The 25,351-nt window shown below is 40.9% G+C and overlaps 4 protein-coding genes across 4 annotated transcripts; 2 read left to right on the forward strand and 2 right to left on the reverse strand.

Moving 5' to 3' along the window:
• Nucleotides 1–3,149: 3,149 nt before the first annotated feature.
• On the forward strand, nucleotides 3,150–3,881 carry FUS5-3 (Esterase FUS5; the record flags this gene model as incomplete). The annotated part of the gene is made up of 1 exon (XM_036637757.1): nucleotides 3,150–3,881. The coding sequence occupies one exon, from the start codon at nucleotides 3,150–3,152 to the stop codon at nucleotides 3,879–3,881; it is 732 nt and encodes a 243-aa protein (XP_036498814.1).
• Nucleotides 3,882–9,714: 5,833 nt separating this feature from the next.
• Nucleotides 9,715–10,291, reverse strand: CGCS363_v005909 (uncharacterized protein; the record flags this gene model as incomplete). The annotated part of the gene is made up of 3 exons (XM_036637758.1): nucleotides 9,715–9,717; nucleotides 9,891–10,088; nucleotides 10,142–10,291. The coding sequence occupies 3 exons, from the start codon at nucleotides 10,289–10,291 to the stop codon at nucleotides 9,715–9,717; spliced, it is 351 nt and encodes a 116-aa protein (XP_036498816.1).
• A 7,833-nt stretch (nucleotides 10,292–18,124) lies between these two features.
• On the forward strand, nucleotides 18,125–19,434 carry mpaDE-1 (Cytochrome P450 monooxygenase mpaDE; the record flags this gene model as incomplete). The annotated part of the gene is made up of 5 exons (XM_036637759.1): nucleotides 18,125–18,290; nucleotides 18,343–18,515; nucleotides 18,573–18,822; nucleotides 18,871–18,979; nucleotides 19,029–19,434. The coding sequence occupies 5 exons, from the start codon at nucleotides 18,125–18,127 to the stop codon at nucleotides 19,432–19,434; spliced, it is 1,104 nt and encodes a 367-aa protein (XP_036497922.1).
• A 1,214-nt stretch (nucleotides 19,435–20,648) lies between these two features.
• aflT-4 (Efflux pump aflT) lies at nucleotides 20,649–24,633 on the reverse strand (the record flags this gene model as incomplete). The annotated part of the gene is made up of 6 exons (XM_036637760.1): nucleotides 20,649–22,225; nucleotides 22,962–23,137; nucleotides 23,218–23,434; nucleotides 23,500–23,665; nucleotides 23,734–24,477; nucleotides 24,532–24,633. 6 exons carry the CDS (start codon nucleotides 24,631–24,633, stop codon nucleotides 20,649–20,651), a joined length of 2,982 nt encoding a protein of 993 aa, XP_036497921.1.
• Nucleotides 24,634–25,351: the final 718 nt, after the last annotated feature.

Raw genomic sequence — 25,351 nt, forward strand, 5'->3', positions numbered from 1 at the left:
TGCTATCCTGGCGCTTGTCTCCATTCATATCATGAACAGGAAATTGTGAGCCATCATGCATCTTGTTGGTTTGGTGCTCACTAGTACCACTCATTGAATGTGGAGTAAACATGTTGACTGAAAGGGTGGATGGTTGTAATGGAAAACAGTAAGAGCGGTACACTGTCACTTAGGATTATTTTTCTCAGGATGATATTCACTCAGACTTAACTGGCAACAAGATTGAGCCTAACCCAAGTATTCTTGATAATGATACGTCTGGTCCTTTCGTAGTTGGCAAAGAAAGCACGTGGTCGCTGAATAAACAGGCGTTGCGATTATCACCCGGTGCACATTTGAGGTGGGGACTCGAAAGACGCGGGTCATTTCGACGCACGCCAATAAGCCACCGCAGAAATCGGAACCTTTCCCCCGCCCCCACCAAGGGTGACAGGCACCTGGGAATGGGCAATTGCAACTGAATCAACGAGACCTTTGTCACATCACTATGAAATCAGCTTTCCTGGCTATGATTGGGTTGTAATCGTTCTGAACCTGAGATAACACAGGTCAACACAAGATCAAGACAGCAATCTCATCATTATGATTACCCACGCCCTGAAAACTTTGGCGCTGTTATTCTTTGGGAGCCTAGTCTTGTACGCAGGATGTCTAAGCTTCTACAACATCCTTCTCCATCCCCTCAAAGGTATTCCAGGACCCTTCGCCGCAAAGGTTAGCCGGCTTTGGCTTTTCTATTGGGATTACTCTGGGAATCCCCACCACCATATCCGGGACTTACATGCAAAGTTCGGTGAGATCACGGTCCTCCAGACATGTTCAAGCTATGAGAGAGTGTTCTGTCTGACATGATGCAGGCCCTCTTGTCCGCATCTCGCCCAATGAGGTCTCCATCGACGACGTCAAAGCAAACAATATAATATATTCCCAGACGAATCCATGGCTAAAGCCACACTACCATTATAAAGCATTCCAAAGTTCCAAAGCGTACAGCATTTTCACAGAACTGGATCCCGAAGTTCACGCTGCGCATCTTCGTCTAATAGCTCCAGCCTTTTCGCACGCTCGGATCACAGGCGTCGATGCTCAAAATATGCTTTGGGAAAAATGCTGTCTAATGATTGAAGCAATAAATCGCAACATGGGGCAAATCAATTCGAACGACGAGAAGCCCAAGCACCTCCAAACCGCTGAGGTATGCTTGACAAAGATGTTCCGCAGTTTGTCACTGGACGTGGTGACGGAGTGGACATTTGGTCAATGTGCCAATAGCCTAAAAAGCTTCCATTCAGACTTGTTTGAAGTCTTCGATGTGGCAGCGGAAAGTGTGATATTCGTAAGAAAATATTTCCGCTAGCTTCTTGGCTGATTACGGGAAGACCTCGGTTGCTAATGGTAATGGACTCAAAGTTTCAGCACATTCCCTTTTTACGGCGTCTCATACCATACATAGCGCCTTGGGTACCTAAACTGGTTCCGAACAAGCTGCTTGGTCAAGTAAGGCTCGCTTTCCATCTGATTCATGTACTTCAGAACCGTCATGCGTCTAGACGATGCTTCTCAATGTCTCGGCGATGGTGATGCTGATGGTATGAAGTATGCGCAGCAGGCTCTCGAAGCCACAAGGAGAAGAAGGACTGAGGCAACCGACTCAAATGTCGACGGCTCTGTTTTCAGCAACCTTGCATCAGAGGCATGGCAGCAAAAGCGGGGGTTTAAGCCCTCAGATGGCCAGATCATTTCTGATGGCATTGTCATCCTTGCAGCTGGTGAGATTTCCATCTTGAATTGAATGAAAAACATTTGGAAAATGATCAACATTATCTGTAATAGTTCACCGAGACTGTCCGAATTTACATAGACTAACCAGAACCAATGCTGACGAAATAGGCGCCGACACCACCGCTGCAGCTTTGTCCGTCGGAATTCATCATCTCGCCAGGCGTGCTGATCTTTGGGTTGAACTACAGGACGAACTAAAACCTGTGATGACGATGTGTGACGGCTGTCCTCGAATTGAAAGTCTTGCCCAACTACCACTCCTCAATGCGGTGTTGAAGGAAGGCTTGCGAATCTCTTGTCCGATTCGTGGTCACATGCCTCGAATCGTGCCCAAGGGTGGGTGGACGTACCGTGACACATGGTTCCCGGCAGGGGTAAGCGAATAAGGGCAGTCCCAACGATGGGCCTCGCTGACCTTGCGAAATCACAAACAGTCAGTCGTTGCCACTTCCGCGTATTACGGATGCTACAACCAGACTGTGTTTCCGAATCCTGAGCGCTACGATCCATCGCGTTGGCTAATTGCAAGCGACACCAGCGAGATGGAAGCCCATCTTCAGCCGTTCTCAAGAGGAACTAGGCAATGCATAGGGCAAAAGTATGATAAGACATGTGATACACCATATCTCCGTTGACTCTTCTGACTCAAATTTAGCTTAACCCTTGCAACACAACGCCTCGCAATCGCTACCATTGTTCACAACTTCCGCCCAACAGCTATTCGAGACGGAATGATTAGAACACGGGAATACGTCACTCTCTTGGTAGATTCTCCACTAACTGTTGAACTTTCTCCCCGGTAGAGCGCTTGAGGTGCATAAATGTTTCCATGTCTGCTCTGAAGTGTTTTACGGTTTTCGGGTAGTTTTGAGTAGTCCAGAAAAAGATTTGAGCTCTTCTGTGAGTGAAGTAATAATCCATCAAAATCCCACAATTCATTATGTTTCGCAGTGCGTTGTTTTAGCTGGCTTGTACGACTGTGGTAAGCGATCGGCTAGAAATGAGCTATCAGTCTGAGGGCTGCGTTCTCTTCTCGCATGACACAGGCGTTTCGGTTGTTTCATTTGGCGACGTTGTTGGATGACTCCCATCCAACACCAAAATTATAAGCCATCGGGCCATTTTAATACATATCGGGCTGTTGTGTCGCACGACACTACGCTGGCTGTGCGTTCTAGATTCAGCCCGATGTGATGGACTTTTAGCCCAATGGGAGTTTGAGACGACGAGGAGAGTGAACTAAATACTGGCCGCAACCAGAACATAAAAGTATGTCCATGCGATAGACACGAGAAGTTGGCGCTGTTTAGGTATGGCGATACGCCCAACACATGGAAAGAAGAAAAAAACCAGCCGACAAATACACTATGCCATCCCGGATACGTATTCTCTGCCTCCACGGTGACGGTACCAATGCCACGATCTTCGCGGCACAGACACGTCATTTACGCCGCGCACTCGATCTTCAGGGCATTGACTTGGTTTACGTGACCGGTCCATTCGAATGTCCACCGGGATACGGTGTTTCGCCGTTCTTCGACGACTGTGGACCTTTCTACCGTTGGAGTCCAGACTTCTACGAACAAGACGATGTGAGCCAGTGCTGCGATGTTGACGAAAGACTCGACCGTGGCCGGGGTGTCATCGACGCTCTTGATGACCTGCGGTACGAATTTGGCGATGTTGATTCAAACATCGACGGAGGCGGTAAAAACACCTTTGCTGGCATTCTCGGATTCTCTTCTTCAGCCGGTGTGGTCGCTGGAATTCTTGCCGCACAGGAAAATGAGCAAAAGGCAACTCCAGTATGGCTGCACTTCAAGTTTGGCATCCTTATTAACGGAACTGGGATGCCTTTGCCGCTCTCAGAGGTGTCCAAGATTCCTCATGCAGCTTCCATCACGACGCCCACCGTAGCGGTGGTTGGAACAAACGACCGATGGCAAGCAGAAAGCAGGCGGTTGATTGGATGCTTTGGGAATGATTCAATCACCTTGTTTGAGTTCAACAACGAACACAAGGTTCCGGCGGAGGAAGCACAAGTTGAACAGATTTCCACAGCAATCTGCAAGTTGGCGCGTGTAACAGCATCGCTGTAATATGCCTCATGCCGAATGTATAACATCTACTTGACTCATAGACACCATGTAGCTTGCTCCAATAGAGTCCTATACATCATATGCAAGATAGATCATATTCATGGTGCCAGCCGAATCAAAATATTTCCTTCCAGATTTGCGATCTTGTGTACACCAGCTTCAATATTGACTGGGCGTTGCGTACCGTCTTGGAGTCTGACTTCGTATCTCTGGATGAAACGAGCCAGGATAACCTTCATTGTCCACAAAGCAATGTATCGACCGGGGCATGAAGCTTTGCCACGTCCGAAGTCCAGTCCTGGCCCCGAGATTGACTCAAATGCCAACGATGAAGACGGCGCGTCTGGTTTATCTAAGAAACGAAAGGGTTTGAACTCAGTGGCGTCAGATCCGTATATGTTGGGATCATGGTTGAGCGCATACGATGGCATTGCCACTGTAACTCCACGAGGAATAGTAAGTCCATCTGACAACTTAACTTCAACTAGGGCCTTGCGAGCCATGACCACTGTATTATTAAGGTGTGATTAGCTCATAACAGACTTCGTATTGGCAGAAAGTCTCTGCAAATTAGGAGGGTGAATCCTCGGACTTACCCAGCGTTCCTGGGCTCAATCGAAGAACTTCCTTCATGAAGCTGTCTACTTTGCGTAGCATTCCTATGTTTTGGAGTGACAACGTGGCGCCGTTGGAGAGCATCGTTCGTATTTCCTCACGAAGCGGCTTTTGATATTCTGGGTAGGTTGCAAGGTCGTAGATACATTGCATCAACTGCAAATTTTCACAAGGTCAGTAGTCAATTACTGCTTGACTCGTTGTTAATAATTGCAGTAGCCTTACCGCGTTGACTATCTGATCTGGAAGCAGCACACCATATCAGTTTGCAAATTCGTCACCGCTTTGTCAAATATTGGATGAACGGGAAAACGTACTATCACCAGCAAAAACATTGTCGAAGATCTGACCTGTCTGAAAGTTGATATCGACTCCTCGCCACCCAGCGGAGTGATTCAACTGATATTCAATCATATCATGGTGCCGGTCGTCGTGCATATTCCTGCAGGATAATCGTCTCCGGACAAGAGGGTCAATTCGAGACGCTAGCTCTCTTCTAGCTGTCATGAGCGAACGATAAGTCGGTAGAAACTGTTTCGCCAGAGGCCGCAAACAATGAGGAATTGTGCGTAGATCACGAGCCGCCAACATCATTTTGAGGCCTAAGCCGTTGGCATGGTCAAGCCAGCCTGGATCCCGGCACAATGGTGCGTCAACCAAAACACGGCCGAATGCCTGATTGACAAGAGGCCGAAACGATGGGTTGATTTCAACTGAAATCCACCCATCATGAAGTTGTTTCCTTGTTTCCAGAGTTTTGTTGATTGCTTGGAACCCCCGCTGTTCCCAGTTGTCCATTGCTAGGCTGATCTCTTCATCCAACACAGGGATAATGTGCGCACCGTCTCGTTTCAGGCTCCCCATCAGCGTCTGCCGGCCTGTGTCGTCGTCTAGATAGTACCGCCATGTTGTGTGTCTTGACACCCAGAAGTCATGAATTGCGGCTCCAAAGCTGAGCTTATTGCTTGGTTGCGCTGCCAGATCATTGGCGTAGGATGCTGGCAGCAGAACGAGGTCTGACTTTGGCCCGACGATTTTGTAAGGGCCTTGGGGGTTCTTAAAGTAGCCTTTCGATAAAAGTCGTCCAAAGTCGTAAAGGGCAGTATCTGGTGGTGAAGCCAACGGGACATCCATTGTTGGACGTTGGCCAATTCGCCATAGAAACTTGACAATCGATAAAGCGGCCAAAGTACCAGCTAGAAAAGCAGCCACTGCAGCCCCAGAACTTGACAAAATCCCCGCAGTCCGCAACACACCCACAATCTTGCTGCTAACAGCATCATTCGGTACCGAAATGTTGGTGCTTTGTAAAGTGTTCATATTTGGTATGGGCGATCTGTGTCGTGAGATGGGTCACAGTGAGTACAATTCGGGAGGTCCAATGCAGAGATTAACTGCACAAAGCACAATAGGGGATCATTCATGTCGTTCAAATCTCAAACCCCGTAACCTTCTTGAATATCCCCGTAACATACAGTTCGGGTGAAATCAATTGATTCATTCAGCTTATGGGATCTTCAAAACGGCCCGAGGGGTGCATGGTGGATACACCCAGTAATGCGAGGAACACCCCAAACCTTAGTCTCTTAGTCATTGTTTGATTCTCCAATTTTAGCTTTCATACTGACTCTGAGTTTCCATATTTGCGATAACCGTGTCATAGTAGCTTCGGCACTGGCGAGTAATTGACGGCTGATCGCCGTCGGAAGGAACACCAATGAATCACGGCATGAAGCCTGGCGTAATCAGAGGTCAGAACTTCTCCGTACATCACAGTGCTACGTCTGATCAACATTGATCTCGGAGGGTCTGTGGTGAAGGTGGGCGGCGATTTCAAGACGCACATGCGTGGAGTCTCACGTCCTCAACGTTTTGCGCTCCAATCACGACTTTAAGCATCGGCCAATGGACTGCACCCCTAAACATCATTTGCTTTTTCGGAATCTCGCGTGCAACATGATCTGACAGCTATGTGCTGCACCCAGCTCGAAGTCTCGTTTTGCGCCATTTAAGTGTACCTATCATGCGGCCGTCTGGCCAGACCTGTCCTCAATGAGAAGGTGTGAGTGCATGCCAACGCATCGTACGACGTATCTGATCCACGGCGTACGCAATACCACATACATTCTTCCAAAACGGTGGCGATATGATGCAGTCTCGTGCTGGCTTGCGCAGAGTCTGCATACATTATTTCTTAGCAAGTGGACTCATGAATCAAATATCGAAGCTGATTACCAAGAGGCCACTTGGGGGTCGGCGGAAGAGATTGGTTATATCAGCAGGTGCACTGGATTGCATCCCGGAACTATTCAAGGTACAACTTTCTTTCTTTCAATTCATTGATATCGAACAAGAACGATCATGGCATCCAGAACTCCCACGATATGCTTGCTGTCGTACCTTTTGCAGATACTGGGCATTGCCTTCAGAATGGGCAAGAACATCTCTGGTTGCTTGGATTTTGCTTGGTACGTTGGCAGGGTGATAACCACAATGGTTTTTCTCTGTGTCCGTCAAGTGGCCATGCAGTCTCTCAGTGTTGCGACTGCTGGACTACACATCCTATCACGTCTCGGAAACAATACATGGACTTTACTACAACTTCCCGGACATTTCTTGCAGCCCATCACCGACATATCATCTGGCACGCTGACGGTGAGAGATAATCGCACAGATCTCCAGTATCTGATTCCCATCACTCAGAACGCTATCGATGTGGTGGATGTTGGGCGCATTGTTGACCCTTCTCATCAGAGCCAGTCTGGTTTGCGGGTTTTTGACCCTGGGTATCTCAACACGGCCTGCATCAAGTCAAATATCACCTTCATCGATGGTCAGCGGGGCTACATCCAATACCGCCAGTTTTCCATTGAGTATCTTTTTGAGAACCATGACTATGAGGAAGTAATTTACCTACTTATCTGGGGGAAGTTACCCGACAAACCAGAGAAAGAGCATTTTCAACGGAAGCTTGCAGCAAGCTGCGTTCCGCCGGAACATGTGGTTCAGACCATTGCCTCTTTCTCCAGAGATTCGTCAACCAGCACGATGATGATTGCTGGCATTGCGGCTTATGCAAGCCAGGATGAAGGGGCCATCAGCATAATGGGTTCTGCTAGGCCGGCTTACTTAGGACGTGCGGGCCAGGTTGACGCGGCCATTATTAGATGCATGTCAGCGCTAGCTACCGTCGTTGCACTCGTTTATTGTCACAAACGAGGCAAAGACCTAACGCCAGCTCACCCGAGCGACTCCTTCGTTGCGAATGTCGTACGCATGATGGGGTTCCGAGCCAACGAAGCAGTGCTCTGCCTGACGTGGGGATCCAGAGGTGCTTAGAAAAGCTATGGATTCTCTACGCCGACCACGAAATGACCAACTCAACAGCCGCATTCTTGCACGCGGCTTCGACTTTAACGGACCCTTTATCATGTTGCATTTCGGCAATTGTTTCCGGATATGGACCACTGCACGGCGGCGCCATCGATCTGGCATACAAGACGTTCGAAAAGATCAAAACACCCAACGAGGTGTACAGTCTCATCACGGCCGTGAAAACGAACAAGCAACGTCTCTATGGATATGGGCATCGCATATACAAAACCGTCGACCCCCGCGTGAAGCTCATCCACCGGATGATCGACCAGCACAGGGATAAGGTAGAGTCGAATCCAATGCTGGCCGTCGCATTGGAGATCGACCGGGTCGCAAACGATGACGAGTACTTTACCAGCCGCAACCTCAAAGCAAACGCCGACTTGTACGGGTGCTTCCTGTATACTGCCATGGGCTTTGAGACCGATATTATTGTCGCCATGGCTAGTCTCTCACGTGCGGCAGGTGTACTAGCGCACTGGCGGGAGGCAATGCTGGAGAGAGGCCCCGCACTTTGGCGGCCCAAACAAATTTTCACAGGCAAAGTGTTGTCGCCGACCGTGAAGACTTAGAATGACAGCAAAACAGGTGACACACCAAATGTGGGCCTTTCTCAAGTTCCGCAGTAACAGGCCCTCGGCATGTGTGGAAACAATTTAAAAATATCGCAAAATCATCGACTGTCTTTGGAAAATGCTCTGCAGTACGGTCAAGGTAGCGCAGGTAACAACGTGTGGACTAAGCGTGATCCAACCCATTCCTTGCGCAAGCGAATGGGGCATGTCGGGGATTCACTGATTGCTTCCCCGCCATTCCCCTCTTATCTTTTTGCGAGATGTGACATACGGCACTGGGGCGACGGAATTCTTGATGTTCTAGGGTCGGGGCGCAACCCGGGGTTCCGTATGGACCCTTGTCCTCTCCGGCGTTCCACAGTCCGAGGTAAGGCCAGAGAACAGGCATGCGATAAGACCCCACCATGAGCACAAGATGAGCAATGCTTGCCAGACTCCCCAAAATACATCAATTTATGTTTGCTGTGGAAGATAGAGAGCATCGATTTGAGTGTTGCATAGGAGAAATGAGGCCGCCCGTTAACAGTCGTGTTCCCGTCTTTTGGGTGTTATGCGGTCATTTAACCTCGTTGGAACTCTGGGCCTAGGATCTCCTCGTCACTCTGATTGTCCCCACTCACAGGCTTTGAGCCCACGGAGGAAGGTCTCGAAAAACGACCGCCACGCCCAGTCTTTCGTTCCGCCTTTGTGATGGAGCCGACCCCATCCGACCCCTCGTCCCTGCCCAGTCCAGGTCGCATACTTGTCCCACCGAATGTTCTCAAACCGTATGAGCCGCCGTGACTGCGTTCATGGTATTGACCGGTATCTGACGAGGTCAATCTGTCCAAGTACTGCTTGTAAAGCGGCCGGCAGACGGGTATGCCGATGCAGATCATTGTGACTGCTATCTCAGCAGCTGACCAAACAATAAGGCCCACGGTGTCCTCTGCAACCCTTTAGTAGCTGCTGCAGCGCGGTAGCGAAGGGAGGTGGCAAGGAGAATCTACTCAGGTAGTCGGAACTTAAAAGTGCAGGCACTTCGATCGTTCGCTTGATTCCACATGCGCCGGCGCTGAAGCATGATTAGACAAGGCGTCTTACAGGAATGGTTCTCTCACAATACTCCAAGGCTAAGACTAGCCAAAATGACAATCTTTTCGCGTGTGTTCATCTGCAAACCCCATATGAAGCTCCACGGGAATACCGCATAAAAGAAGTCGACGACGACGCATAGGACTGAATATCGTCAACAAGCCGCTCCGAAAGAACGTTTGCCCCAGTAAGACTTACTACAAAGGAGCATTGAAACTGGTGTTGAGTCAATCTGACAGTATCCTCCGGGTATCCGACGGTCCCATAAATACCGCGGTGGTGTACACTGCAACCAGAAAACGAAGCAAGTTGAGATGGATGCACCCATGAGAAGGCCCATCGATATCCAAATTGCGATCTTGTGCCATACTTTGTTTACTAAGCGGAGAAGAAACAGGCCCAACGACCACTTTGCGATAGCCATGCCGACGACAGCAAACGTTTGTCCTATCGCTTCGAAAAGAATCGCATCAACAATGCTGTCGGGATCAGATATGTCGTCTATACTTTGACCAAAGCCATAAGTTGCTGATATGGTTGTGAATATGGTGTAGAATACGAGAAGCGCCTGTAACGCATGTCAGCACGAATGGGCAAGATTCGGACGTAAAGGCAACATACAAAAGCGAGGTTGTAAACATGGTCGTCTACCCCGTAAGCCTCGACAATTACCACTCGTGTGTACGTGCGTAGAATCACGAAGGCCAACGTCAATGCAGTCAAAGACCACATAGTTGCAATAGCCCAAGGACCGGAACCCCCCAACGGCATTTTTGTCACGCTTGACCGGGTTTCTACGAGAAGAGTAGTCGTCGATTTCTTCGTGGCTACTGAGCGCTGATTGGGAGAGGGTTGGTATTGGAGACGTCAAAGAATATTTGGATATGATCGAGAGAGGTAGAAACATTGCGACATCCGCTGTGGGCGAGCCTCCAAATAAAGTCTTGTCGAAGTCATCCGTCGCCAGGATTATGTCAGACCAGTTTCGCTTTCAAGTGGCAGTGAAGGGAAGCGGATTTGATGAACCGTTAGCAGGCATGTTTCGAGACTGAATGAGTCTTGACGGTCCCTCAGAGCTCGGCGAGATGATCGCCATAGCCTCCTCTAATTACCCAAAGCGCGATGCTAGTCTTCTCGGACTTGATCCATACCGTTGCGTTTGCCTAAAACATAGCAGTGGCTCCTGCTAATTGACAGGCATTCGAAAAACCCCGGGCTGACTTGCTCGCCATCTCTAGGGGGTGGGGGTTCAGCCAATTACACAACTTTCATTGTCGAATACCAACGAACGGTAAGATTCCAAGTACGAGATGCCGCCCTAGCCCGCAAGCACAGCGAATAATAATTGATCTTTCAGCTGCTGATCTTGCAGTGAAACTCTTCGAATGCCCAACGTGCATGCAAAAATATGGAGATCTTGGACTTGCGTTACCGAATTAAGTATATATATTGCAGTTTGCTTGCAACTGCAGTTAAACGGTTTACCAGTCTACCCCTACGAGATAGTAGTTAGCTAGGCCCAGGCCTAAGGCCTAAATCCCAGCCTAAATCCCACCTTTACGTAAGGGATTAGCTATACTACTTTATAACTAGCTACACCTAGCGCTTATAGCTAGATTAATTAAACTACTTTATATAAGTTATAAGTCCTCTAAATACTTAAATCTATTTACTAAAATATAAGGTTATTCCTAAGTAGCTATTAGGATTTTAATTTTATAGTTTAGTAATTATTAAAAAGTAATTAATAGATTACTAAATTACTAGAAGTAATATTTCTAAGTAGAGATTATAACTATTATAATATATATCCTCTACTTATAAAATCTCTTTAATTTTTAAACTACTAAAATTAATAATTATTTAATATTTATTATAGTTATATAGTAATAACTATTTAATAACTATTTAATAATTATATATAATTACTACTTAAACCTCTCTTAAACTATTAAATTAATTAAATAAATTAATATATCTATAATTAGTAATTTAATTTTATTTTCTTTTAGCTCTACTAAAAGAGGATTATTTTAATCTAACTCTCTCTTTTCTTTTATAATAAACTTTATAGCTAAAGTAGCTATATAAAAAGTAGCTAATAAGAGATTAAATCTAAAAAGTTTAGTATATAATACTATTTTTAAACTAACTAAAGCTATAAACTTTAAGTTATAAGAAATTAATCTTAAGAATACTTTTAAAATAATAAAATTACTCTTTTACTTAATAAATAAAGGAATACTAAATAGATATAATAGAGATATAGTTTTTAAAAAAAATAAAATAGTAATAATTAAAGATCTAAGCTCTTTAAATAATTTAATACTTATAAGTTTTATATTTACTAAATAATTATTTATAAAAAAGATCTAATATAATCTTTTAGAAGAAATAATTAATAATAATCTTTTTATTATAGTTTTAGCTTTTTATATTTTTATTAAAACTAAAGAATATATTTAGAAGTTTAATAAGTTAGTTATAAATAAAATCTATAATAACTAGAATAGAATAACTAAAGTTAACTATAGTAATACTAAGGATTTTATATAAGATCTTTACTTAATTTTTAATAAATTAAATAGTTTTAATATAAGCTTATTAACTATAGCTCTTACTTATAGATTTATCTAAAGTTTTAGATATTTTAATTAAATTAAAATAAACTTTATAAAGAATAACTTTATTATAAGGATTTAAAGTTATAATAATTTCTTATAAAAGCTCTAAAGTTTAAATAAAAAAGAATAATATAAGTAAGCTTCTTAAAGTATTAAAGCTCTATTAAATAAGAAGAAGTTTATTATAAAGAAATAAACTTAAATACCTAAGTCTAAAAATATTAAGGTATAAGATCCTTATATTTTATATAATATTAAATATCTTAAAAACTTTTATAAATATAAAATATATAGCTATTATTATAGAAAGATAACTTTATACTCTAATAAGTATAATAAATACTCCTTTAAGTATTATAAATATTATATTTTATTATATAATAAGTTTAAATATATTAATAAACTATAAACTTAGTAATTAATAACTTAAATATTTACTTTAATATTTACTTTAGAAAGTTAAACCTAAAATAATATCTTTAGAAACTTTAGTATTAAATAAGATATTAATTAATAATCTAAAGTTTATATAGATACCTTAATAGCTTAAACTTAAAAGAGAACTTTTCTATTATTCCTAATAAATAAATTTAAAGTATTTAGTTTATACTTTAACTTTTAATTTCTTACTAAAGATCTATATAAAGTTAACTATATATAGAGAGTTAAGAAGTAACTAATAAAGAAGTTTAAACTTTCTATCTATAGATCTATTAGCTAAACTATTAAAATAGAGATTAATAGTTTTTTTATATATAATACTATTAAAGAAGCTAATAAAGAAGAAAATAATAGTTAAGAAGTATAATTAAGCTAATATATTATATTTATAGTTTCTATTAAGAGAATAAACTTCTTTATACTAAATATTAATATTAATAAATATATCTTTAATAATCTCTCTATTTTTAAGGACTTTTAAGATCTCTTTTAAAGATTAACTATAAACTATATAAATAGAAAGGATTGAATTAGCTAAGTTATTAGTATAGCTAAAGTAATTACTATTAAGCTAAGTAGTAAAAAGATTACTTTCTAACTATATAGTACTTTTTATAAACTTTATAATATAATATAAATTATTAGTATTAATCTTTTTTAGAAAATAAGTATTTATTTTAATAGTTTAGATAATACTTTAGTTTATAAAAATATATCTAAAGTTATTAATAATTTTAAATAAAATATATAAGTTTTTTAGTTTTAGATCTATCCTTCTAATTAGAGTAATAAATTTAGCTCTCTTAAGCTAAATTACTAAACTTTTTATATTTATCTAAAATATCTATTTAGAGAAGTAATTATTATTACTATAAGAGATATTAATATAAACCTCTTTAGAGTACTTCTTATAAAATATAAGTATTATATTTACTTTATAGTAGAATTAATATAGTAACTTAGTAATAAATAATAAAAACTACTAACTTAAGCTTTTTAAAAGCTTTAGATTAACTTCTTAGAATTAATACTATAAAGCTTTAGAGGTATTACTTATAATCTCTATATTATAGAAGCTTTTTTAATTTATAAATAGTTCTAAATATTTAAATTAAAGAAAGAAGTAGCTATTTAGCTATAAAACTAATTTCTAAAGAAGATTATAATAATAAATAGTATTATTTATTTTTCTAAGGTTATTATAAATAATAATATAGTTCTTTTTAAAATAATAGAACTTTTTACTTAAGAATAAGGTTTCTATTTAGAGATAGTAGCTTTTTATTCTTATTAGTAAAATAGAGGAGTAGAAAACTTTAGTAAAGCTATATAGTAAAAAGTATAAGTAATATATATAGAAGTAACTTTCTTAAGTCTTTTTAGTTCTAATTAATAAAGACTTCTATAAAAGTTAGAAATCTATTATTTAATAATAAAAGTAATATTAATCTTTATAAAAAACTAATAAATACTCTTAATATATTTCTTATTATAAGAAAACTATATATATATTACCTCTACTACTAAAGCTACTAAACTTATATCTATATTTACTTAAATAGCTATTTATATATAAAAGAGTAAAAGATAAAACTTAGAACTAAACTTAGAAGATTTATAAGATATAATAACTTCTATAGTAATATCTTCTATATTCTTATTAAAAAAACTAATAGTATTTAGTAAGTAAGAGATATAATATTTAAAAAAGATAAAAGAGAGCTTTTTTTAGTTAAATTTAATAACTTATAGCTAAGAGAAGAAGTTAAATTAGAGACCTATAAGTATAATAATAAATTACTAATAATAATATATAAAGCTAAGTTTTAGCTTTATATTATAAATATTAAGTCTTACTATTATTATTATTCTACTAAATAAGATTAATAATAAGAAGAACTAAGTAATTTATATTTAGAAGAAACTTAAGATTTAGAAAGTAATAATAAATAAAAATAAAAAAATAAGCTTCTTTAAGAATAAAAAGAAGTTAGTAGTAAAAAGGGTAGTTTACTAACTTTAAATCTAAAACTATACTTATTAATACTAAATATTAATACTATAAATATATAAATATAATTAATACTAAAAGAAGTTTCTTCTTTATAGTAATATTCTCTTATTACTTTTTTAAAGTAATATTCTCTTATTACTCTTTTAAAATAGAGATTTTTTATTACTCCTTAGAAATAATAAATACTAACTAATAATCTATAATAATAATAAAACTCTCTTAGTATTTCACTTTAAACTTCTTACTTAATATAAAGAAAACTAAAAAGAAAGCTAAGAAATAGTAATAGAGGTTTTATTTTTATAAGATTACTAAAAGTAATTATTTTTTCTTTTAATTAAATAATTTAGATACTTAGAACTTAGATATTATATAATATAAAGAAGTTTAATAAGGAATTTAATAAAATAAGAGCTATAGAGATTAATTTAATTAATAATAAAATAGATTAAAAACTAATTATTTTTATTTTCTTAATATCTAATTTATTATAAGCTTTTAACTTAAAAATTTACTTATTTATAACTTTTAAGAAATAAGAGGTAATAGAAAAAGAACTTCTAAAGTTAACTATTTTTAATACTATAAAGATTTAAGTTAATAGCTTATAAGAAATAGATTACTAATAGCTTAAAGAGCTTTTAGATAGCTTTAAATATCTCTTAAATAAATAGATATATAATAAGAAAGTTATTATAAATAAAAAGCTTAATAGAGTTAGAGTAAAATAAGTTATTTATAATAACTTTTAAGATAAAGATAATAAAATAATTTATACTACTATTATTAATCTTATTACTTTATAAATCTTTTTACTAATTATAATACTTAAAGATCTAAAACTTCACTAAGTTAATATAGTTATAACTTTCCTAAATACTTTTATAAGAGATTAAGATATTTTTATTACTTAACTCTATAAGTTTAATAATAGATCTAATTAGTTCTATAGATTAAAAAGAGCTCTCTATAAGTTAAGAGAATCTCCTCTTCTTTAGTATAAATAAATTATTACTATCTTTAAATAATTAAGGTTTAAATTACTACTAAAAAAACCTTATATTCTTATTAATAAGAATAATATTATAATATTATTTTATATTAATAATATACTTATTACTATACTTAATATTAAGTAAGTTAATAACTTTAAAAATAACTTATATAACTTCTTCTAAATTAAAGATTTAAGTAAAGTATAATAGTTTCTTAAATTTAAGATTATGTATTATTATAAAATAAAATAACTCTAGATCTTATAAACTAAATATATTAATAATATACTAATAAAGAAGGGTATTATTAGATATAACTAAATACTTTACCCCCTTAGTAATACTTAGCTATTAGAGATTATAGAATAATATAAAACGTTTATTAAGATATATAAATATTAAAGTAATCTAAGTAAGTTATAATAGATTATAAATAGTATATAACTAGATATTATAATATTTATAAGTAAAGCTACTAAAGATTAATAATATACTTCTAAAAAGTATAATAAACTACTAAGATTAATATAGAGATATCTCTATAGTTTATAATAACTAATACTCTACTTTAGTAGCTTAAGTTACTTTATTAATAACTTTAAATTATTAGCTTTCTATAATACTAGCTAGTCTAATTATAAAAGAATAAGTAAGTTAATAGCTAGTTATATAGTTATATATAAAGGAGCACTAATTACTTAGAAATTAGTACTATAATTATTTATAGCTATATTAACCTATAAAGCTAAGTAGATAAATCTAATACTTAGAGGGAAAGCTTTACTATATATTATAGATCTTTTCTAAAGGATAAATATCTTTATTTAATTACCCCTCTAAGTATATATAGATTCTATAAATACCCTTAATAATTATCTATTAAGTAAATAGTTACTTAAATTATATTATATTAAGATTAAGTATTATTAGATTATTAATAATATTAGTAATAGAGATTTTAAAATTAACTATATCTTAATTTATAAGATAGTTACTAATAACTTTATTAAACTACTAATAATAGAGAAGTATTATAACTTTATTAGAATATTAAGTTTATTAAAACTATTTATAACTAATAATAAGTCTTAATCTAAGGATAATATCTTAGGAATTAATCTTAATTAAATCCCTTCTATTTTTTTTTTTTATATATAATAACTTTATTCCTTTATATCTTACTAACTAATTAACTTTTATAGTTAAACTTTATATTATTTTAATTACTTTAATTTACTCTTTTTAATAGTTAAATTATTAACTATAAAAGTTTTCTATATAAGAAGTTATTTAATAATAAAGGCTTAGAAAGTAATTAAAGATTTTAACTTTACTAAGTTATAAATTTATTACTAAGTTAGATATCTTAGTTAGTATTTCCTTAAGTTATAACTATACTAAGTTTAATTAGTAAAAAGTTAATTAACTTTAAACTTAAATAAAATTAATATAAGTTTAAAGTTTAAAAAAGTAAAAAATTAATTAACTAAGTTTTAAAAGTATTATAAAAAGATTAATTTTTAAGGTATTATTAATTATAAATTATTATATTTAATACCTAACTAAAGTTAATTAATAGATTAAAAGAATAGTAATAAGGTTTTATAAAGCTAATTAATTACTTAAGAATTACTATTTTTAATAAAAAAAAGTTATTTAAAATATAAGATCTAAAATTAAACTAAAATAAATAGTTTTTAGATTTATTTAGGTTAAAAGTTAATTCTATAAAGAGGTTTTAAATAATAAACTTCTAAGTTACTAATTTAAAGATTTAACTTAAGTTAAAAATAAAAAGTAATACTAATAATATTAAGTAGCTATTTAATTATTTTTATAGAGATAACTTAAGTAGTAGTTATAATATTAATTAGCTATATAAAAATTAGAAAAAGTTAAGAAGTATTTTAGAGTTAAAATAAGATAATAATAATAATATAGAAAAATAAGAATAATATATAGAAGTAAGAATAATATAAAACTACTATATAATTAATTAGATTACTATTTTAAAATAGAAATAGCTTTATTTAAAATACTAGAAATATTAGCTAAAAGGGGGGTATAAGATAGTAATTAACTAAACTTAAACCTAAAACTTAAATCCTAGCCTAAATCCTACTTTTATATAAGGGATTAGCTACACTACTTTATAGCTAGCTACGCCCAGCGCTTATAGCTAGATTAATTAAGCCACTTCACGCAACCCCCATCCTAACATAGGGCAACATCTAAGCGGAGGCTGATTTCAGCCCCCAGGGCAGAGGAAGGGAACAGAAGTTCCAACGCATCAACGTAGACCCACCATTATCTCATCCTTGCCTTGCTAAGCGGGCGACTAATCAGGCTCACGTCAATCACTGTGAACAATTGCACTGTTTCAATAAATTATAAAAAAAGACCAATGATTTCTCACCCTAGGACATGTAAACCACAACTTTTCTTCGGCACTGAAGACTCAGCATTGAGGACGCTTGAAATTACCGGAACTCATATTACTTTCGCCCGCTGTTTTGTTGGAAAAACAAACATGGGCGTGACTTACTTAAATTACCACGCTGGGCTTTTTCGACCTTGGGACGGGACGGCCCTTGCCGTTGCCATTGTTGATGCTCCCATATTGGCCATCGTAGGGTGGTGGGTGACTGCCTACATCACCTCCCCCCTCAGACAATATCCTGGGCCAGGTTTAGCCGGTACGTATATCATCAATTATCAGTTATCGCGAATGTTTCTTAACACGCACAGCCTGGACAAATTTGTGGCGACTATCTGTTGTTCGAACAGGAAGTTATCATGTCAAGATCAAAGAGCTTCACGAGAACTATGGAGCCGTTGTTCGCATCGGCCCAAATACTCTGGACCTTGACTTTCCAGAGCTCATCAAGACCCTCTATGGCACGGATGGGAAATGGAAGAAGGTACGCGTTGTTCCCCTACCGCTTCCGGCAAACATTCTGGCTCACACCATGAGCAAGACCGAGTTTTACCACAACAACAGCGCTATCATCGACGGCAGAGTTACCTACCATTTGTTCAGTACCACAGACCAAGCTGAGCATGCACGGATGAAGCGTCCAATTGTCAAGTACTACTCCCAGAGTAGCGTCATGGGAATCGAGCCACTATTTGATACCTTGATCGGTGACTTTTGTGACCACTTGGAAAAGCGATTCATGACCACCTCCAAGCCGACAGCGTGTGATCTTGGCGAGTGGATCGGGTTTTGTAAGTTGACTCGATTGGCGTGGCAGTTCTCGAGCTAAGACAAAGTAGACTCTTGGGATGCGAATGGCGCTGCTTCTTTTAGCCAGCGATTTGGCTACATGGACGAGGGATGCGATTATGACGGCACAATTTCCATTGCCGACAAAGCTCTTGACTAGTGCGTTGAATGTGTTTTGGCAACAATCAAGACACTGACTTGTGAATAGCTTCGCTACTGTGGGGCAAATGCCGTTTCTGGACTTCCTTCTCGACAAGAATCCTGTTATGAGAATCGGCCCTCCGAACCTAGCAAACATTACACGCATTTCTCTCGAACACCTAGTATCTCGCCTCCAAGGCAAAGATCCTAATTACGACCCCAACGTTCCCGACTTCCTGCAGCACTTCATTGAATCTAAGCAGGCCCATCCTGAACTTGTAAACGATGGCATCATCATGGGGTACCTCCTCGTCAACTTGCTCGCCGGCGCTGACACAACTGCGATCACCATTCGAGCAATTTTTTGGCACGCGCTTCATCAACCCCTCGTTTACCGACGCTTGGAACAGGATATTCTCTCAGGAGAGCTGTCTGATGTTGCTTCGTACAGCTCAGCACGCGCGCTGCCATGACAGTAAACCGCTTACAGCTTTATACATGAGCCAAAGCTAATGAACATTTTACAGACCTCGAAGCCGTCATTCGCGAGGCCATGCGAATGCACCCTGGGGTCTGCATGTTACTTGAGCGGTATGTGCCTGACGGCGGCCTGGACCTTCCGGATGGCACCCACGTTCCGGCAAACGTAGCTGTTGGTATAAATCCCTATGTTATTGGTAGGAACAAAATTATCTGGGGCGACGATGCGGATACCTACCGGCCAGAGCGCTGGTTGCAGAATGAAGATGAGAGCGACGCAGCCTATAAGACAAGACTACGTTTATACAACTCGTCGGACTTGACCTTTGGTGGTGGGTCGCGAGTCTGTATTGGGAGAAATCTCGCTCATCTAGAAGTTTACAAGATTGTGGCAACATTGATCCGCAGGTATGAAATCTCACTCGTCGATCTCAACCGCCCTTGGAAAGTCACGGGTAGTTGGTTCCCGAGGCAGAGGGGCTTGATTTGTCATTTGAAGAAGCGGGACCAAGGATCGTGTTGAGTCTTTCGGATGAGCTGCCTGGGTTCTTGGGTTGTAATTTGTTGTTGCTAGATACCTTAGATGTGAAGGATATGAAAATTAATTCCGATCGCGGTGTAAACAGCCAAAATCAAACAAATGTCAACTCTGGGCGTTCGAGTGAGTTTCGTAGGGAACGTGATCGCGCGCCAATGCACCAATACGGCCACTCACAGCGATGACATGTCTACTTGGAGGATTATATGATCTATTGGCAATCAACGACCAAAGGTTTACGAGACTTGACCCTTCACAATCAGACCATGGCTTGTCACGGGCCTTATCCCGCTGAGAGTTTTGCCGTGTCTGGCAACCCAGAAACCACAACATCCAGTCCAAGGGAACCGTCCGAAGCAGCGTTTGCATAGGACTGTCATCTAACCCGACCGAGTCTTGAGGCTGTGCCTCCCTCCGGCGGTAAATGGACCTTGGTTATGCACTAGAGTCTAGGGTACTTTCAGTGGAGCGTAATTCTCCAGCTTCTGTTTGGAGACGTTAACATTATAGCTAACCATAATACACATCACTAGATAGCCAACTGTAATGTCTGATTTACGAGGCCTTGCTTATATTGAGGGTCGTGGGGTCGCATCCCTTCAAAGCCCGGTCTTCACTGTGCAGCATGTATCAATAACAACACCGAAGTACAATCCAAGAGGTAAACCGCTAAGGGAATATAAAACAACATAAGAAGGCAACTCCTGCAGCAGTCGCAGCAAAAGTAAAGGTGGATGTAATGGCGTGGTTAAAGATTTGCAACACAGCAGCGAGAAGCTCTGGGGAAAGAGAACCCAGTTGGGCAGCCTGGCCGGCCTTTGCCAGAGCATCCGCATGGCTAGGATCTAACCCCGGGAGGCCCGCAAGCCCCTTAGCGAGTGTTGTTGCAAATATGGTCTGCGCGATAGAGATGCCTAGGGCCGCACCCAGGGAGTTAGAGAAGGCAATGAGCGCGTTCGCGATGGCACGGTCATCCTGTCGTTTGCCGATTTTCTCTGACCGCTGAACGGCGACATAGGGAACCTGCCAGACGACACCCAGCGCGGCACCTGACAGCAACTGAAAGCCCACCACCATGCCCAATCCTGAGCTGACGGTCAGCATGTGCATCAAGCCCGCTCCGATGACAAAGAGGCCGGCGCCGACCCAGGCGTACGGCCTATGGTCTGACAAGCCGACACCGCCGTCGCTGCTCCGGGAAGACATGGCGCCGCCGGCGCCCACCCCGGCCAAGGCCATAGCCCCAACATAGGCGAGGGTGCGTAGGCCCGAGGCCGTGGCGCTCATGCCCTGGACGACTTGGAAGTAGAATGGCAGGAAGAAGACGTGGGTGAACATGGCCGCCGAAAGCCAAGTTATTAGCAGCATGCCGCCCACGACCGCGCGATCGCGGAGAAGACGGGGAGGGATCATGGCGTCATCGCCGTTGAACCGCAATGAGACGACGAAGGCGCCCGTGAGAACGGCCGAACAGACCAGGCAGCCCCAGATCCGCCCGTCCGACCAGTTGTACTTTGACCCGCCCCATTGGAGGGCCAGAAGCAGGCTGACCATGGCCGGGACAAGGAGAGCGGTGCCCAACGGATCCATCTTCTGCATTCGCTTCATAACGGGGAGGACTGCGGCTGAGGCTGCCGTCAAGCCACGGTTGTTTAATGAGCGATGAGGGGCACTTGTTGGTGGGCGTTTGCCTTCAACTCCTTCATGTGCATCACCAACTGTTTGCATTTCTGTGTCTGCCAGAGCCGGAAGCGACGACTGTCGCTGAGAAGGTCGAAACACGGCCAAAATGAATATGGCGGCGACGCCGCCGAGCGGCACGTTTATCCAGAAGCACCATCGCCAAGTCAATTTCGGTGCGTCGGTGAAGGCACCCCCCAAGGGCGGACCGACCAGAGACGCCAGACCGACCATACCAGACACGATACCAAAAAGTGCCGGGGACCTCTGCGGGCTTACCGTCATCGCAACCATGTTGATGGCGCCTGAGTAAAGCGCCGCCGCACCCACGCCCGAGACAACACGTCCGGCGATGAGGGTCCCCGAGTTGGGAGCAACGGCACAGAGGACAGACCCTGCTTCGAAGACGACCAGGCTACCGAGATAGATCCATTTGACATTGAATTGGGCGTATGCTTTGCCGTACGGTAGTTGAAGCGCCGTCGAAGCGACTAGAGATGCGCTACGATAAAGTCCGGCATCTTGAAGCGAGTCGAACTCTGTCGTTATGCGCGGTATGGCCGTTCCTATGTGTATGCATCTCGTCGTCAGATCGGATCTTTGTTGGACATCTCATGAGGGTTTGAAAGACAAGTTGATTTACATATCACTTGCTTTTTACACAATGGTTCTAGTGAGATATACCGAGGATCGTGTTGTCCACCGCTGCCGCAAAGGATACCAGGCAAAGACCTAAAGTTAAGGCGGTAATCGTCACCGTCTTTGTCGCCCACTTGCCTCCGTTTCTTGGGGTTTTTATCTCTGAGATAGTCATGTCTTTGAGACTGGTGGCGTCATTGTTGTCGACGTCTGACCTGCCTATTGGTAAGATAGGGGACTCGTCGATGCAAGTCGTCTGTGTGCAGCATTGAACTCTTTTCTCTGTCGATGTTGTAGTAGACATTGTTCACGTTGATTCGAAGTAGCCAAATTGTATCTGAAAGTATGCCACGCGGAGGGTGAATCTGGTCTACGATACAAAGTAATGTCTTTTGATTTTGTTGTTCCCTTAGATGTACACAGCCTGGTGTCAATCACCACGAGGACGTTGCCGTCATACTGGAACTATGACCCCTCTAGACAAATCACCCGAACGGCAAACCACCCGAATGGCAGCTACACACCCAATTTACATGGCGTCAGCAGTAACCCATGGCGTAATCCCACGTGCAGATTTTACAATAGCCAATTGGTACCAGAGCTATCCTTGCCTATCCACATCTTTGTGTCGTCTGCGTGCTAATATTTCGGCCTTTGGATTACCAATCCTCTGGCTTCTGATGGTAAAACATCTCATGCCTTCCTCCTCCCCAGGACCCTCCGCCAGTTTAAGATCGAACATAGTAACCAGCTCCGCAAGGATCATCTTGATGAGCCATCCTGCATAGTGACGTCCGCAACATGCCTGCACGCCGTAGCCAAAGTTCAACTGTCCCGGGCTATTGTGAAAAAAAGCGCTGTTAGCCACTTGTTTCCACCAAGACCTGGAAAAGGATGCGGACAGGCAAGGAAATGTTACAACCCTGAGTATGAGTAGCTCAGCGTTACCTGCTGAGATTCGGTTTCAACATTCATTTTCATGTTGTAAAATCTTAGACCATCGAACTTCTCAGGATCCGACCACCTCTTAGGGTCGAGATTCACGGCGTCCGTCATATATGAGATTTGAGACCCGGCTGGGAAGTGAAGCCCGGACGAAGTAGTCATCGGTTTCAGAACCTTTCTGGTCAAAGTTACTGAGGGCGGAAGGGTAGTCAGAGAAGGACTCTCTCTCCCTCTTGGAAGGACGTGTAAATCTTACCGAGAGAAGCGGCGTGGAGCCTCTGGGATTCCTTCATAAAACTGTCCATCTTCGGAACCTGGGAGAGCCAACTTTTTTCATCTGTTCGATCGACTTCCTTTAGTTCGTTTCTTAGAATCTCCTGGTATTCGGGGTAGAGTGCAATGTCGTAAAGGACCTGCCACAACTGGACCACCACAGCACCACATTAGTAACAGAGCTTGACATCATGCAAGCGAGACAGGAAGAACAAACAGTTTCTGAAGTTGGATGTATGGCGGTAAAAATAAGCTGGTACTGTAGTGTCATGTGAAACACGATATCGTCTTGTTTGCCTGGGTCTGTTACGGCCAAAAAGTCGTCGATCATGGTCCGCTCCCGGATCTTGCCCGCTTCACTGCGGTCGTTCCCTAATCTAGCCACGTCAAACTCGGTCCTCAGCCGGTCTGCAAGCCGTCTCTCCTCGTTACGTAAGTCTTTGTAGCCCTTGACAAAGCGGTATACCAGCGGCTGCGCCCACTTCGGCCATTGCTGGATACCCCGAGCCGCCGCCCATACGTAGGCCAAGTAGGATACTTGACCATCGACCCAGGATTGGTCTCGAGAAAGAGACTTGCCCACAAATGCACGAGCCATGATTTGTGCTGTGAGCTGCCCGGCGGCGTAGCTGACATTAACGGACGTCCATTCCTTTTCATTGGGATTACTGTACGCTCGATCGCGACCATCAAACAATCGAGAGCAGGCCGCTGTTGTCTCATCTATCATGGGCACAATAAAGCGGGAACCGGTTGATAGAAGTCCCAGCTTGGTGCCTCGGAGAAACGTATCGTTATTCACACCAAAGCCTGTGGCCCATGACGAGAAGTACTGCAAAACCATGTGGCCAAAGGAAACCTCGGTTCTGGGGTGCATACAAAGTTCCTGAATATGACGGGCGGGCAAGAAGACAACGAAGCCATCTGCCGTCATGACTTTGAACGGCTCGTCGGGGTACTTCTGCGTGTTATCGACGACACCACACGAAAACACCGCAATGATACAATGACACACCTGTAAAAGACCTTTTCTAAGAGTCGTTCCAAGATTCGGTCCGTCTCTTGGGACCTCGGGGCAGTCAAACTTCCAATCCCACTTGGCTGTACCCGCACTCATTCGCGTCACCACCAGCCAAACTACAATAGTAACGCAGGCCATGTACGGCCAAATAGGTAACACATGAAGTAGGTGTATTGGTGATTGAGCTGACAAAGTGGCCCAGGCGGAATGCACAGCACCTCTTTGGGGGACGGGACACGAAACGTTTTCCATAGTGCACTGAAGTTCTTTGACTTGTGAAACAAACACACCAGTCAGTGTTATGCGTGAGAGGAAGTATTAAAGAGTAATTCCTATAAGCTGTCTCTAATGGTAAAGGACAGAAGACAGAAAATTATTTCATCAAACAAAACAAAGAACGATAACTTTCACTGATATGCTGCCCCGCTGCTAGGAATCGTCATACCCTGATCGGGGAATTTAGCGTGCTATAAAGGAAAACCTCCGATTTGGATTCCAGCGAGCAATTCCCGAAAAGAATGCATTTTCACTAAGATAGGGATAATGAAATCCTACGTAGATAACTGAGAAAATCATTTTTACTTGTGCGCATGATTCCAGCCTCAATAGTTAGCTCAAGGCATTGACAAGAAGTCCGCCATCGATAACGAGCTGAGCACCGTTCATATATGCACCAGCTGCGCTTGAGAGCATCAAAACCGGCCCCACCATCTCCTCGGGGCGGCCCGGGCGTCCAGCAGTTGATCGCAGTATTGTCTTCTCTGCGATGGGATGTAGACCCCACCTGGCTTGGTCTGTGTCCGCGGCGAGGACT

Source organism: Colletotrichum siamense (assembly GCF_013390195.1).
Source record: "Colletotrichum siamense strain Cg363 chromosome Unknown KSG_Cg363_contig03, whole genome shotgun sequence".
In the NCBI taxonomy this organism is placed as follows: Eukaryota; Fungi; Ascomycota; class Sordariomycetes; order Glomerellales; family Glomerellaceae; genus Colletotrichum; species Colletotrichum siamense.